Raw genomic sequence first — 16,186 nt, 5'->3', positions numbered from 1 at the left:
TCTTCATTATTACGTTACTGGGGTGTCTGTTATTACGTGCAATATTATTATATTTTTTTTTTCTTTTAAGAGGTTGTAACGAAGTGCGTGGTGATGTGCGTTTTTATTGTTATCACAAAATCGAACGCGTGCGTGTCCGATAATTAGGAGAATTTTTCTGCGATGCGAAAGAGTGCGGAGGATCGCACAATACACTGCAATGCGACAAATGAGCATGACTGGGGGATAAATCGCGGACTCGTATTATTTCGCGTTCTTGAGCACCGTTATCGAACCATCTATCTCTTTATATTTAACTGCCATCGGAGTGGGCTTCACTCAGACGCCATGTGACTGTCAACCTGCTCGCATAAACAGCCGCTATTAAGGCCGCGGCATTAAACTTGCTATCGAGCCGAGAGAATCCCTTCTCGCGTATCCCTTCAGAATCGATAACGATCGTCGCATGGACCTGTCAATGTTGCATCTTTGTTCTATCCAGCTCTTTAGCAAATACTTTCGTACATGTATTTTTTTGAACATTTTTTATTGTCATTAAAGAGTGTTCCAAGGTCTCTTATAATCTTCTTCTATCCATTTGAAATTCACAAATATAAGCATCTTATAAATTAGAAACTAATTCTTTTAATTTTTATTTTATTTAAATTGAAAATAATTTTTATGGATTAAGGATGTTTAGCACCTACAATCGGAGCAAAAAGTAGTCGAAATTGACGAATATATACTTTTCTCATATATCTTAGTATATGATTATTATAAAGATTGCATAAAATCTTATTATTTATTCATAGCTAGGGTGTAGAAATGTATTTTCCAACTTCTGTTGCTTTTCTTCGGAGAATTTTCGTGTTTCTTAAATTATAATGAGAAACTTTTATCATTGACGGTACCTCGATTTCAACATTACAGCACAAAATTTGAATTATAAAAAAAAGAGAATTTACTCGTACAGAGTAATTTCAAATGGCAGAATAAAAATTATAATAGTGAATGATGACAAAATATAGAAGATTTTTAATTATTTCTTTGATAAATTTAATAATTTGTCATTTCTTCGAGAAGAAAGAAATGTGGCAACATGGTAATTTTTCATAAGTTGATCAAATTACAAATTGACATATGAGGCCTAGTAGCTTCTCGCTTACACGTTTGTATATAGAGGCTTTTTCAGATGAAAAAATAGATTAGTTAAAATGTCAAAAGAAAGCTCAGCTGAATGCTATGTTGCCACGTTTTCACAATAAATAATATGTCATCTCGGATAATAGGACGAAATTGAGAAAATTATATATTCAATATCTTTTGAACTAGTCAGTACTTGAGCAAACTTATGTGATCAAATATTTCCTCTATATTTAAACTATATTTTTGCAAATTTTGAATAAATTCCTATTATTATTTCTATCTATTTTAGCTCTTAAATCAACACGATCACAGATTTTTTATAAGATAGAAAATCTGTAATCGTATCAATTTAACGGCTAAAAAGGACAGAAATAATTATATTTATACTTATTTATATAAATAATTATGTTTATAATTATGTTAATACTTTTACTTATAATTAACTCCACAAAATAATTATATTTATAATAATATCGACGGGTAAATTCATTGGAAATTAAAATCCTTAATACTTTTGATTGCTTCAGTGAATCAACTCCAGGTTTTTCTACAAGTCTCTGAACATGTATCAGAACAATCTGTGCAAATTTTATTAAATTCCTATATTTTTAAAAATAGGTACTAAACATCCTTAATGAGATTTTTGCAGTTAAAATGATACCACACACAATTTAAATAATTTTCAGTTGGATGTATAATAAAGATTGTTGAAAATGATTTGAATCTTGTGTTTGGTGTAATGTGCCATAAAAATCTTATTAATTAATTACAATTATTTTAGAAAAAGATAAATTAAAAACTTAATTTTTTATTATACAAAGAGTATAGAGAAAAATAATATTAAAAATGTGAGAAAATATGAAAAAATTATATTAAATAAAATAAAAATATAAAAATTTAAATGTTTTTTCAATATTTTTTTACTAGAAGAAAAGTGATTTTTTACAATCACGAATTCTGCTCGTAAAAAGCACCGGGACTTGGCAAATTCGTTTTCCCATGTTGCGACGGCGACATCTCTGGGTACATTATTCCGACTGTCGTAGAGAATCGAAGGAAATTCTTCGGCTACGAGTGGCAACTCCACTCTTTCCGTTTCCTTTGCCGCATGCCGACGGTCACCGTCTTGTCACCCATTACGTATCGTGCAAGACACGAGAGAGTACTATCAACTCTGAAACTACTGCACTATTTCATTCGATTTCTTTCAGAATCGATAAATTCGCGACATTCTGAAGCCAGCGTCGACGGTTATAAATGAGTAAAAAAATGAAGCTTGTTACAATTTTAATAGAAAGATGCACAAAACGTTATAAGAGTATCGGCATTTTCTCCAACTGTTGAAATGTCGTGACATATTTATTATACTCATTATTTTTGTTCAAAATATTTATTTATCGATATATCTCTATACTTTCATAGGTTTTAATAAAATAAAAAATAAAAGTAAAAAATAATAATCGTATAAAACACATAATGTGGTTAAAAGATGTGAATAAAAGGAGCGACTCTCCATATAAATCTCATCTTTTGTAATAGACGTTTATATTTCCTGTCGTATGTTGCATTTTGGCTGTATCTCATGTTTCCTCGTAACACGGCTTACAAAACGACGATTGATTAATCACCGGTCTTAACGCGCAAACAGTACAAAATGAACAAAAGCAAAAACTTGTTTTGTACGGTGGAAATCCTGTGGAAAAAGGCCGGCCGGGAAAGAGGAAAGAGAAGAGAGGAATAATGCATTATCCAATTTCCACTTGTCATTAATTGCATCATCCGCTTCAGTCGAAACCATCCTTCGCAAGGTCACCCAGTTTGGCCGTTTATTCGACTCGTTATTCTAGCAAACTCATAATTTTTATCGTCCAATAAAATCGTATTGAGATTTAAAAGTGTAAACATCTTGATATTATAAAAGCGCAGTGCTTCAGTGCTTTAGGTTGCTCGAATCTCCATCAACCTATATAAATGCGGGGTAATCTTGTGATTGTGAGTGTAACACGACAAGCATAACGACGACCACTAATTGCCCTGTCTATCTATCTCACCTGCTCCATTATCGTTATTATCTGAGATAACATCCAAGACCTCGCAATCCCCTGATTCGCCGATTTATCGCATCATTCTCTCACACATCGGTTCCAACATCTTTCTTCTCGTTATTTCTGCCCTTCTCGGTCCCTTTGGCTAAGGGAAGGAAAAGCCACGGTTCCCTTCCCGCAATCTGGTGGTCGTTACGTCATTTCCGGCATCAAGTCCAGGTCGCCGGTTCCTCCGCACGACCGGCGCGATGGCCGCGCATCATGATGCCTTTCCCCCGCGTGCCAGCCTTCCCCAATCGTTCACGCGCACACCCAGACAGACTCCAGAAGTCTGTTCTACATCGTGGTCGTCCCTGACGTTGGTGTATAGACCGGCGGCGCAATGACGGCGGTAGGCCCGGCTGCGCGGAAGAGCAAGCGCGCCGTGTGCGACTAGTGGGGGTGCCGGTGCGTCGCGACGGAAGACTGGGAGGGAGGGAGGTCGATGGGGGACGGGGAGGGTTCGCCGCCGACGCAGGGGGCCGCAGCGCCGCGAGTTCTCCCGAGTCAGAGAGCCGGCAGCCCGCAACGCGAGTGTGTTGCTGCCGAGCTTTGACAATCGAGAGGCCGCAACAAACATTGTGAGAACTGTCACCGCCGTCGCACTCGCCATCGACGTCGTAGTCGTCGTTGTCGTCGTTCTCAACAGCAAGGAAGAGAGAGCTAATCGAGGAGAGGAGAGGAGGATTTCGCGTCGTGCTCCCACATCGACGGAGAGGCTTCCGTCATTGGAAAAACGGAGCGCCGTCGGAGGCCGTCCGTCGATCGCCGGTCTTCACGTAGTTCTCTCTCTCTCTCTCTCTCTCTCTCTCTCCTCTCTCTCTCTCTCTTTCTCTCTGTGTCTCTCTTCCTCTCGCTCGGAACCCTGTTGTCTTCGGAGACGACCAACTTCAACGTATTCTCGGTCTTCGGTATACACACATACACATATATATGTACATTTCGCACGTTTGTTCCATCTTACTTTATTCCTAGCTCTGTCATTCTTTCGTTCTCCTTTCTCTGTCTTTCTTTTTAATTTTTGTGTGTGACTGTCTTTCTGTATATATTTCTAATCATTGTCCCTCTTTCTTTGCTTATTTACATATTTCTCTCTATATTCTTGACATTTTAATCTCATCCAAGTATTCTCAATCGCCGACCTCGCACAGTATTTTTCGCGCCGCGCAAAGGGAACGAAAGGTGGGGCCCCGGCCGGGTCTCGAGAGAACGGTCGAAGGGATAAGGACAGTTCGGTGACGTGCCGTCTCCGACATACGCGCGACCCATCCTTCCGAAGGACGTCCCTGGCTCTTCAAGGACAACAGTCGTCGCAACTCTACAACAGCGGCGACCCTCCACAATCCACCTGGTTATCTGGAATCCAGGTTATCGAGATTTTCCCGGAAATTGTCGGAGGGCGTAACGAGTAACCAGGTGAGTATATTTACTGGTCGATCGAAATCCCTTACACGTCAGTGACCGGCTGTTTAACCGGGTTACCGACAACCTAACCACCGCGACGAATAGGTTGAGGAACATGCAATTATAATGACGAAATTCGCGCCGACGATATTTCTCGCCTGCGATATGACGTATGGATTTTATCGGCCGCGTCGTCGGGCGGCCCGTGAGAGGGGGTGACTTGTTACCAAGGGGTTGCACTGCAGTCGCGATTATTGTGGTGGGGCGGTTTCGTCACCGAAAGTTTCTCCCCCGTGTTAGTGCGACCTGACGTTTTTGATCGTCTCTTACATCGAAAGAAGAACAAAATTTGAAAAGAAGTCAATGATAGATAGAGAGTGACAGCTTCAGCGACTCAGTGTTCGAGCGACAATCAAAGGTACCCTTATCGTCCTTTTCCGATGTGCGTGTCTAACCGGATATGGAAGTCGTCCCTTCTTGGATGAACGAAGCGTACAAATCGTTGTTGCGTGGATCGATCGCGATTCGGTCGCGAACATTTTCGTCCGTCTCCCCTCATCGTCTCCACAGCCAGAATTTGGATCAATGATCTAAGACTGGACTACGCGCGGGGGGAGAGGGGTACCCGATGTCTCCCTTGTGCCTGTCCTGCGCACTGCGTCCGACAGGATATGAGACTGAGAGCGCCGGTCTCGTGCTAAATCCTGCGCAATGCCGGCCCCGGCGAACAGCAAGCAATCTCTGCAGGATATCGCAACGATATCCTCCGTCCACAATTTCGAGGCCGTGGATTTTCTCGCGAGCTCGCCACGTGAGGCTTCCTTTCGCGGACGAGCCTCTTTCTGGAAAACTAATTTCCTTTCCATCAGAAAGCTTGATCTCTCTCGTAAGGTTTCGACGAGCATCTTACCGATGTTCGGCTTAACTCAGGCAGGAAGGTTAACGCTACTATTCTCTATTACTTCCCTTTGCCTTGAGATCTTAGATCGACATACATTTCATTTCGAATCTCCGTACACACCCCTAAATTCAAATAGACATGGATTCTTGTTGAAATTCTCGCACAATTTTCGTCAAAGAGTTAAAAAAAAATGTTTCCTCAAAAATTATCCAATTTCTATAGATACCGTAATTTTATGGAATCTATACGACGATCTCCTTGATCGGATTGCTCAATAAATTCTTCCTCAACTTTCCACGCGTTTTTTCTCCCCGTGATTTATTCGACGCCGGCGCGAACGATTGATCGTACCGTCGTAAAGTTGGCCGGTACGTATGGTCGCCAGCCATAAAGCAAGCATAATAGGAGGTTGATATCACTAACGGGGAAAAGAATACGGTCCACGACCGCGTTTGACTTAAAAGAAGAAAAGCGAAACGAAGGCGAGAGAGAGAGAGAGAGAGCGGCGCTTTATGTACCGCTACAACCCCTCACGATATTGGGCTTTTCCTCGCAACTTCTATTTCGGACCCAAGGTCCGTTTCATCTTGTACGCAATGCAGATGGAGCATCCGAGTACGCAAGGGTATAGAATGGTATAATGGCGCGGCGAACCGAGGTAAATTTAACGAATAATCCTCGAGTGATAGTGGAACATAAATCATTTGATGCAGACTACAACTTTCGTTCTTCGCTCTCTCGTGGCGCGTCAAACGCGTTAATTGCAATTAGCATCGCACACGCGAGAGTGTACACTAATAGAAAGCAATAGTCGTGGTAACATTAAGTCACTGTCTCCTTCCTCGGCGAAAAATTTAGAAATTTTATAGGAATATTAAAAAGGCCTTTTCTTTATTTTCTATATCTTTCTTCCTCTTGGCAAGATTCATTGTAATATAATTTTTGTTATTTAAAAACTAACTAGTTCAGTAATTGAAGCGTTAACAGCCGGCTAAGCAAAGAAAGAAATAAATATAGCGGTATGAAAAGTTGATCATACTTGAATGAAAAAGTAGAAACAAGTGGACTGGCAACCACTTAACAAGACGTTAATTAGTGATCAGCATTCAACGATCAGACATTCTTGCACTTTCATACGTGCGTATATAAATTTACATTTTTACATACATAATTAAAGATATATATCTGTGAATTTAATTTATTTGATTTAAGAATAAATTAATAAGATTGGTCACTGTGACAGGAGAAATTATTAATGTCTGACAAATCAGATGTTTTCGCTAAAAAGCGACAAAAAATAGTAAAAATAATCAGTGTAAAAGAAATTATCCATGTATGAATTGGTTTGAAATTCACATATATTTGTTTAACGTTATAAAGAATATAAATCTCTCAAAATATTGATTTCTATCTCTATTAATATCAATTAATATTATAATATTCCTATTATAATGCTGCTGCAATGAGTACTTTCTATTATAATATTGCAGCAATGAGTTCCTTCTATTACATATGCTATAGTAATAAGTACTTTTTACTATAATGTTACAGCAATGAGTACCACGGACCCCACCGGGGAAGGTGGAGGCGGAGGGGGAGGAGGGGAGAGCGCCATGTCGACGAACGTAGACGAACAGAGTACGTCTCCGAGCACGCCGAATACCGGCGCCGCGACGGTACCGGTACAAGCGACCGCTCATCAACAGCAACAGCAACAACAACACCCGCCACCGTCGCCCCTGAGTGGCTGTTACCTTCTTGTCGTGCTTCCTGAGCCTCATACCGCGCAACACAAGGACCTCATCCTGAACCGCCTCGCAAAAGGTGAGTTGTCACTTTTATAAATCACCAAGTACGATAATAGTTATAAATGACCATTTATTGCTACTATTAATGGGAAATATGATAGACGAGACCCCCTTTTCCTGCACAAGACGTTCTTCAACACGTGATTACTTTAAGGATGTTTAGTACCTATTTTTAAGAATATAGGAATTTAATAAAATTTGCACAGTTGTTCTGATACATGTTCAGAGACTTATAAAAAAACCTGGAATTGATTCACTGAAGCAATCAAAAGTTATAAGGATTTTAATTTTCAATGAATTTACCCGTCGATATTATTATAAATATAATTATTTTGTGAATCTAATTATAAGTAAAAGTATTAATATAATTATAAATATAATTATTTATATAAATAAGTATAAATATATTTATTTCTGTTCTTTTTAGCCCTTAAATTGATACGATTATAGATTTTCTATCTTATAAAAAACCTGTGATCGTGTTGATTTAAGAGCTAAAATAGATAGAAATAATAATAAGAATTTATTCAAAATTTGCAAAAATATAGTTTAAATATAGAGGAAATATTTGATCATATAATTTTGGTCAACTACTGACTAATTCAAAAGATATTGAATATAATTTTCTCAATTTCGTCCTATTATCCGAGATGATATTATTTATTAAAAACGTGGCAACATAGCATTCAGCTGAGCCTTCTTTTGATATTTTAAATCTATCTTTTCATCTGAAGAAGCCTCTATATACAAAGTGTAAGCGAGAAGCGACTCGGCCTCATATGTCAATTTGCAATTTGATCAACTTATGAAAAATTACCATGTTGCCACATTTCTTTCTTCTCGGAGAAATGACAAATTATTAAATTTATCAAAGAAATAGTTCAAAATCTTGTATATTTTGTCATTATTCACTATTATAATTTTTATTCTGCTATTTGAAATTACTCTGTACGAGTAAATTCTTTTATTTTTATAATTCAAATTTTGTGCTGTAATGTTGAAATCGAGGTACCGTCAATGATAAAAGTTTCTCATTATAATTTAAGAAACACGAAAATTCTCCGAAGAAAAGCAACAGAAGTTGGAAAATACATTTCGACACTCTAGCTATGAATAAATAATAAGATTTTATGCAATCTTTATAATAATCATATATTAAGATATATGAGAAAAGTATATATTCGTCAATTTCGACTACTTTTTGCTCCGATTGGAGGTGCTAAACATCCTTAACGGCATGCATTAACATATGCGTACGATTATGTTTGATATATGTAATTATTACCATATCCGTATGAAAGAGTCGATCAAGTATCGAACACGATAACAGAGATACGATTGGCATGCGGCTTAGGATAAGAGTGCGCTTGTAAAACAACTGGCTTCCATTTCGGTCTGATTTCCGCTTCGCAATGTCGCGCGTTTTACGGGAGTAAGATTGCACGTATCCGTCGTCGTTGCACACTTCCTGGACATTGGTCTAACGGTGCTCATCCTTCTCTGCTGATATTTTCCTTCCTTGATTATCGGACAGACCGAAGTCGACGTTCGGTTGCTAGGTAGCAAACTGTAAAGCGAACTCTTTTTTTAACTATGATTTTTTTTGTAATTTTTTTCTTATAACGAAAATATCAAGAGAAATATCGGTTTTAACTCAAGCTTATTTTTGAAAGAATATTCGATTCTGAGAAGGAACATTTTAAATATATTTTTAAAAATCTATATTAATCTCATTTAAAATAAATACGCTTATTTTTAACATATAATATTTTTAAAAATATAAAATAATATTTCTTGCAAATGTGCATCATTTTCTGAGAAAATATCTTATAATATTTCACTGCTATTATCATTATTGTCACGAAATTATTGTTACACTCGCTATATGAGATTGTGTGCTTGGGTTTCATAATTTGGTCTCAACGACGTGGTTTACATATTTAATTAGAAACACATTAAAAAATCAATGAAAGGAAACATATCCTTATGTTCTATCTTCACATGAGGTGTCCTAGAATTTTAATGTTAAAAAATAATCGTTCTATTTAATCACAAAAATTTTATTATAAAAAAATCTGTTAATTTTAAGATTCTCAAAATAGACGTTTTACTTCGGGGCATTTTATTAACGCGCTGGCGCAAAATATCTACAGTCAGGATAACAAGATTTTACAATACGTTACCTCTCCGTGTGGACGTATTAAAATGAGTACACGTGGCGTTTTTCAAAGAGAGGAAAGGAAAAGAAAGGGCATATCGTACGTGGTTTCCGCATTGCGCCAACAATGATTTTTAACCGCGCGCTCCTCGGCACCGCGTTTAACATTTATCCGTCGATTTTTCAATCCTTTCGTGCGCAAATTGTATAACCCTCTCGCAGCACGTTTACATTTGCGACGATGATCATGCGAAATGCCATGCGATAACGCGTGGCTATACCGGCTTCGACTTTGACGTTAATGGCGAATCGCATTTACGGAATGTATGTGGAATTTTTAACCTTATTATGTGTTTTAATTATATATATTAAAGGATATATTTCATCATTGTTCTGCGAAAACGTGAATAAATGCAGCTAAATTGAACTTTTTTTTTTTAACATTATTTACTTTCAAGTTAAACTCTTTTATTAAATTTATTTAATTGATATTATATAGGTATATTTTATTTTATTTTAAATTATTACCATTATTTTATCTTCTAATAATTACTATTATTATTCTTCTTTGCCTCACATCTACAATCACTTTAATGTTTTTCTCGCCCTCTGAGGTTTTAATAATTCCTTCTTTCATCTCTTTTGAAGAGAGATATTCAGAACCGACATCGGGATTTGTCTCCTTTAAACTCGCGGCCATAAGCTCGCGCAAAAAACGCCTCCGGCGTTTGCTCTTTTCTTCGTCGAGAGGAGCGCCTCCGTTGCTTCTTCTCTCTTCGCGGACCTCCGCGTGGACTTCCTCTCTTCCTTCGTGTAAATTTAGCGGTAGATTTCGAGCCTACGAGAGACATTTGCTGCGCCATTTACTGTTGTGGGTGCTACCGGCCTTAAATACATTAAAAAACACAGTTTCACTGAGTTCAAGCTCGTCGAATCCTTGTTACAAAGAAGCATACTCGTTTGTAGTCTACAGCACTTTCTTTGCTCTTTAACGAAATTTTAAGTAGACGACAATTACAGTAAATAAGCGAACACAAATTTTCGTGAAGTGGCGAATTTGAAGAGAACGAATTTTTATTTTGGTGCGGATGTATTGTCGCTTTTTCGGCCAAAGACTCGAGTAACAAGGTTCTACCGTATTACAGTGTCCTTGCAAGTTGCTCCATTTCCTCGCACAAAAGCCAAAGGATCCTAAGGATCTACCTTTTTGGCCGAAGAAGAGAAATTGGGCGCGTACGCCCAAGCGAGCTTCCTTTCAAAGGCAAATTGCGACCGTTTGTACTCGCTTCCAAAGTTCGTGGAATCGCGCATGATATCAATATATATATATATCATGGAATACGTAATACAGCGTGATATTAAATTGGAAAAAAAGCGTAGTTTTCTGAAAGGGATATTTTCCAGCGAGCGAGTACTTTTTTATGCGCGTAATCCCGACCGCCACACGAGCTTGTAATCTTTTTTCCTTTTCTCGTTTTTTTTCCCGCGTACATTTCGTGCGAGCACCAAATGCATATTGCAAGCCAGAACCAACATGCATGTGTAATGCATGCGGAAATAGTAATGGCAATTTATTTTTGACAAACGGCCGGTTCCTTCCGAAAGAACCTTATTTCCGCTGCTTCCGATAATTCACACATTCGCACAAAAAGTTTTTGCATGAATAATTAAATCGCACATATTCTGCATTTCTTTTTATCGTCCCCCGTTAATTAAATTCTATTAAATTTTATTCCACTTTGATCGCGCGATATCGAAGATTAGATGTTTACGCCACATTTATGTTATGCATGAGCTTTATTGATACCTTTAGGTTCATTCTATTTATAGTTGGTAGATAGCTACGTCTACGTAGAGTTATTTATCGGAAACGCATGAATTCCGAAGAGTTTATCTATAACGATTTTATTACAGGACGTGATTTAATATGCCGTCGATCGCAATTTGACGTAGCCAGGTCTCTCGGGTTAGTCAATTTTCTCAACACTAAACAGCTGTTTTAATAATAAACAAAACATAAATAAATATATTTATTTAAATATTCAGGCAGCACACAATATTTACGATAAATATTTAAAAATTAAAAAAATTTTTTTTTTTTAACATATGTATAAATATTTTATAAAACCTTTATTCGACATATTTTTAAAATATAGATGAAATATTTTATATAATATTTATGATAAGTATAAAATAAATATTTATAAGATATTATTTTGTAAATATTTCTCAAATATTTGCTAGGATATTTATATAGTAAATATTTATGATCTATTCAATACCTAAAATCTTAAAAATATTTAAATAATTGTTATAAATATTTTGTGCTGTCTGGGTGGGCATTTCTCTTTTGAGAAAAGTTGTCAAATTTTTCCAAAAACTTTAATGATTCTTCATTTCGTGATCAGACGTGATTATGCCGTACATAAAGTACGTATAATATACACGCGTGGTTCACGGCTTCTTGTTCATACGAGCGCGCAAAAGCGTGCACACACGTGTGCACATCATCTCTCTCACGTTGCACGTCTATTCTCTGTCCCACCGGCGGGGGTTACAGGCCTTAAATGTCCGTTTGTATTTATAGAGCACCCGACATGCACTTCGGCGAAGCCCTCCTCCGCCGATCTCGACGACGATACACGTCCCTGATGTCGCACGTTCTCTCTTATGTTAGTCAATCTTGTCTCTCTCCGCGATGCAGGAGTTTGTTCTGTGAACAAATCAAAAGCTACACCAACGTTCCCTCATATCCTTTCTCTTTTATCGCTCCTCCAGATCACCATTAGTCATGGCAGATAACAGAAATAAACAGAGGACTGTGCTCGAAGAAGCAATAGATCTAGTTTATTTTTTCTGAGATATATATTTTTATAAGTATTCTTAAAAAATTGTCAAAAAATATGTTACTTCCTTTTTCAATTTAGGGACCACTCTTACATATCCTTTAATGTCGGGAATCATCATAATAATCACAAATTTATTTCGCTAATAATAATTTACTAATTAATATTTGAATGTACCATAATCTAATAGACAAAAAGCATTTTACTGATAATTATTGCTCGCATTAATCACGTCCTAGATATAGTAAATTACCTTGAATCTGTTAACTCTGCAGAAAAATGGACAAAAACGTGTCCCCGAAATTACTGACCGTATCATTATGAAGGCTTCATACTGCCATGTCTGCGATTTCTTTTAACGATTATTTTTTCTGCTGGCTATCTATTAATAGAAGCACATTCATTCCGAATAGTAATAAGAAAAAAAATACTTGTTACAGTAAAGAACCTAAGAAGATAATAAAGATTAAATTATCTTTTCTTGTATAAAGATACGAACACGTCAACTATGTGTTTTATTATTAATTCTTTTTAACTATTAAATTAATTTGTCACGTATAATAAAACTGTTATTTAATGAGATTACCTAGAAACTCGCGTGCCGAGGATTCGATTTCACTAATCGATAGCTATTTATTATTTATGACAATTATAATGCCAACCAAATAGGGGGTCCGAACAATTTTCGTAGAATTCTGTCTGCGCGATTCCCCACGCAACTTGCGCCGTGCGTGACGCACCTTGCAAATTACGTGTTTTAAAGGAAATATATCTATCATGAACATGAAACCGAGGGATGAATCGATCACAATTTGGCGATATCGACATTTAAAATTGATACGCAAGATAAGGTTTCCTCCCGAAAATTGAGTTTACAGGATCAATTTCTATCGCCGATACCGATTTAACAAGTCGAGGGTAAATACAGGGTGCTTCAGACTATCCGTCTACCCCTTTCATTTCGAAAACGGGTGATGCTAAGAAGTTGGAAAAGACATGTTTATAATGAAAGCCTATTTGAAGTTTCTGATGGTGGTACTTTTAGTTTTGGGACTCCCTCGGAAATATCGGAAACGAATGGCAAATAAAAAATTTTAAATTGTAACATGCGGGTATCATTAAATAGAGCTTTTAAAAAGAAACAACTTTTGTTTGAAAAAAAATTTGATAACACCTAGCACATTAGAGAGAAATGATTAAAAAACGCTTACAATAATTGTAACGCTCGAACTTTTAAATTATCTTAAAATATCGATATTTTGATACGGATCACGGACCAAACATAAACATGGATGATTTGTCACGTGGTTTCAACAAGACGGTTGTTCGACGCATTTCTCATTAATTGCAAGGCTCACGATTAGCCAGCTTTTATTTCTGCAGAAGTCTTGAGGGCGATTGACAGCATGAGACGAAAGATGGAAAGATGTCTCCATCAAGGTGGCAGGCATTTCGAACATTTGTAATTAATTTTTGATTATTTCCGAGCGTTACAATAATTGCAAATTTTTTTTGTTTATTTCTTGATAACAATAAATGACATCACATTTTTTTTAAACAAAAGTTGTTTCTTTTTAAAAGCTTTATTTAAGGATGTTTGGCACCTACAATCGAAGCAAAAAATAGTCGAAATTGATAAATATATATATTTCTCATATATCTTAGTATATGATTATTATAAAAATTGCATAAAATCTTATTATTTATTCAAAGCTAGAGTGTAGAAATGTATTTTCGAACTTCTGTTGCTTTTTTTCAGAGAATTTTCGTGTTTCTTAAATTATAATGAGAAACTTTTATCATTGACGGTATCTCGATTTCAACATTACAGCACAAAATTTGAATTATAAAAATAAAAGAATTTACTCGTACAGAGTAATTTAAAATGTCAGAATAAAAATTATAATAGTGAATAATGACAAAATGTAGAAGACTTTTAACTATTTCTTTGATATTTTTAATAATTTGTCATTTCTCCGAGAAGAAAGAAATTTGGCAACATGGTATTTTTTATAAGTTGACCAAATTGCAAATTGACATATGAGACCTAGTCGCTTACATGTTTGTATATAGAGGCTTTTTCAGATGAAAAGATAGATTATTTAAAATGTCAAAAGAAGGCTCAGCTGAATGCTATATTGCCACATTTTCACAATAAATAATATATCATCTCGGACGAAATTGAGAAGATTATATTCAATATCTTTTGAACTGGTCACTACTTGACCAAAATTATGTGATCAAATATTTCCTCTATATTTAAACTATATTTTTGCAAATTTTGAATAAATTCCTATTATTATTTCTATCTATTTTAGCTCTTAAATCAACACGATCACAGGTTTTTTATAAGATAGAAAATCTGTAATCATATCAATTCAAGGGCTAAAAAGGACAGAAATAATTATATTTATAATTATTTATATAAATAATTATATTTATAATTATGTTAATACTTTTACTTATAATTAGCTCCACAAAATAATTATATTTATAATAATATCGACGGGTAAATTCATTGAAAATTAAAATCCTTATAACTTTTGATTGGTTCAGTGAATCAACTCCAGGTTTTTCTACAAGTCTCTGAACATGTATCAGAACAATCTGTGCAAATTTTATTAAATTCCTATATTCTTAAAAATAAGTACTAAACATCCTTAATGATATACTCATGTTACCCCATGTTGCAATTTAAAATTTTTGAGTTGCCCCTCGTTTCCGGCATTTCCGAGCGATTCCTAAAACTGAAAGTATCACCATTAGAAACTTCAGATAGGTTTTCGTGATAAATATGTTTTCCCAACTTGTTAGCATCACCCCTTTTCAAAATAAAAGGGGTAGACGAGTGGTCTGAAACACTCTGTACACGTCAAGCGAGGGTCTAATCAATCGCCACGCGTGTATTCTCGTCTCGCAGAGAGACTTGGGTCATCGTCTCCAAATATTCACATAATTAAACTGTATATATATCCGAAATTTTGCGCACACAAACATACACGTGTGCGCACGTGACAAGCATACAATTACGTTATGCACACACGTATAAGCCGGCACGTATGACTCTCTCTTGCGTGTGTACTACATAGTACTCGACAATGTTTGGATTATCGGCTCTCCCAAATACTGATAGGTCATCTATCGCATACACTTCGTTCGTCGGGACACAATATGGCAAATAGGTTCTCGACAAATATTTCAAGCTGCAAATCAGAATTTGTCGCTGCAAATAGGTAGTTTGCGCATCAAGTTTATTTAAACATTTACATTTACGCCGAGAATCTAATGTGTAAATTATTGATCATTTTTTTTCTCTCTCTCTCTCTTTCTACAGAAAGCTTAACATATAAATATGGAGCAACGTGAAAATAATTCTAGCCGTCTGATGTTTTCTCTCTCTTTTTTTACAAATAATGTATATTATTTAAGTACAAAATTTTTGTAATAATAAAATATTCTTTACGCTCTCTCAAGTATATGTATTACGTAATACATACAAATGTGCCGCGTGTGTCGCCTGTTGGATGAAACCGATGATCGATTTTCTCGCCGTACCATCTGTCACGAAATTGCGTTTAAATTTAATAAAACGTTAAATTTGTCTCCAAAATGCAATACGAAAATACGACGGTAATTTATTGCTCGCAAAATATAAATGTGAAAAATAATCGAAAACTATGTACATCTGAATTTTATGTCTCGTAAAAAAGAAGTACTAGATTAATAGAGATAAATATACACACCAAATCCCATAAATATTAATTAACGTTTAATCGAGTAGAATTTATTCCCCGTATTATCTCGTAATGATAAATAATTGGGTAGTTGGCAAAATTAAAAGGACTTATATAATAACGGTT

At 36.0% G+C, this 16,186-nt stretch overlaps 1 protein-coding gene across 3 annotated transcripts in view; it reads left to right on the top strand.

Annotated features, from left to right (window-relative positions):
• Positions 1 to 3,713: 3,713 nt before the first annotated feature.
• Positions 3,714 to 16,186, top strand: part of LOC140671779 (uncharacterized) — a 57,223-nt gene continuing 44,750 nt past the window's right edge. The window contains exons 1-3 of one of the 3 annotated variants that reach the window (XM_072903373.1): positions 3,714 to 3,988; positions 4,361 to 4,625; positions 7,066 to 7,338. In XM_072903373.1, coding sequence (XP_072759474.1) covers positions 7,068 to 7,338 — 271 coding nt within the window. In that variant the 5' untranslated portion in view covers positions 3,714 to 3,988; positions 4,361 to 4,625; positions 7,066 to 7,067. Of the gene's footprint in view, positions 4,121 to 4,334; positions 4,626 to 7,065; positions 7,339 to 16,186 lie in introns of all 3 variants that reach the window. The other 2 variants (XM_072903371.1, XM_072903372.1) reach the window with 2 other exon arrangements.

Source organism: Anoplolepis gracilipes, chromosome 12 (assembly GCF_047496725.1).
Source record: "Anoplolepis gracilipes chromosome 12, ASM4749672v1, whole genome shotgun sequence".
Taxonomy (NCBI): Eukaryota; Metazoa; Arthropoda; class Insecta; order Hymenoptera; family Formicidae; genus Anoplolepis; species Anoplolepis gracilipes.
The sequence above is the reverse complement of the archived record's forward strand: the minus strand, read 5'-3'. Positions and strand labels throughout refer to the sequence as shown.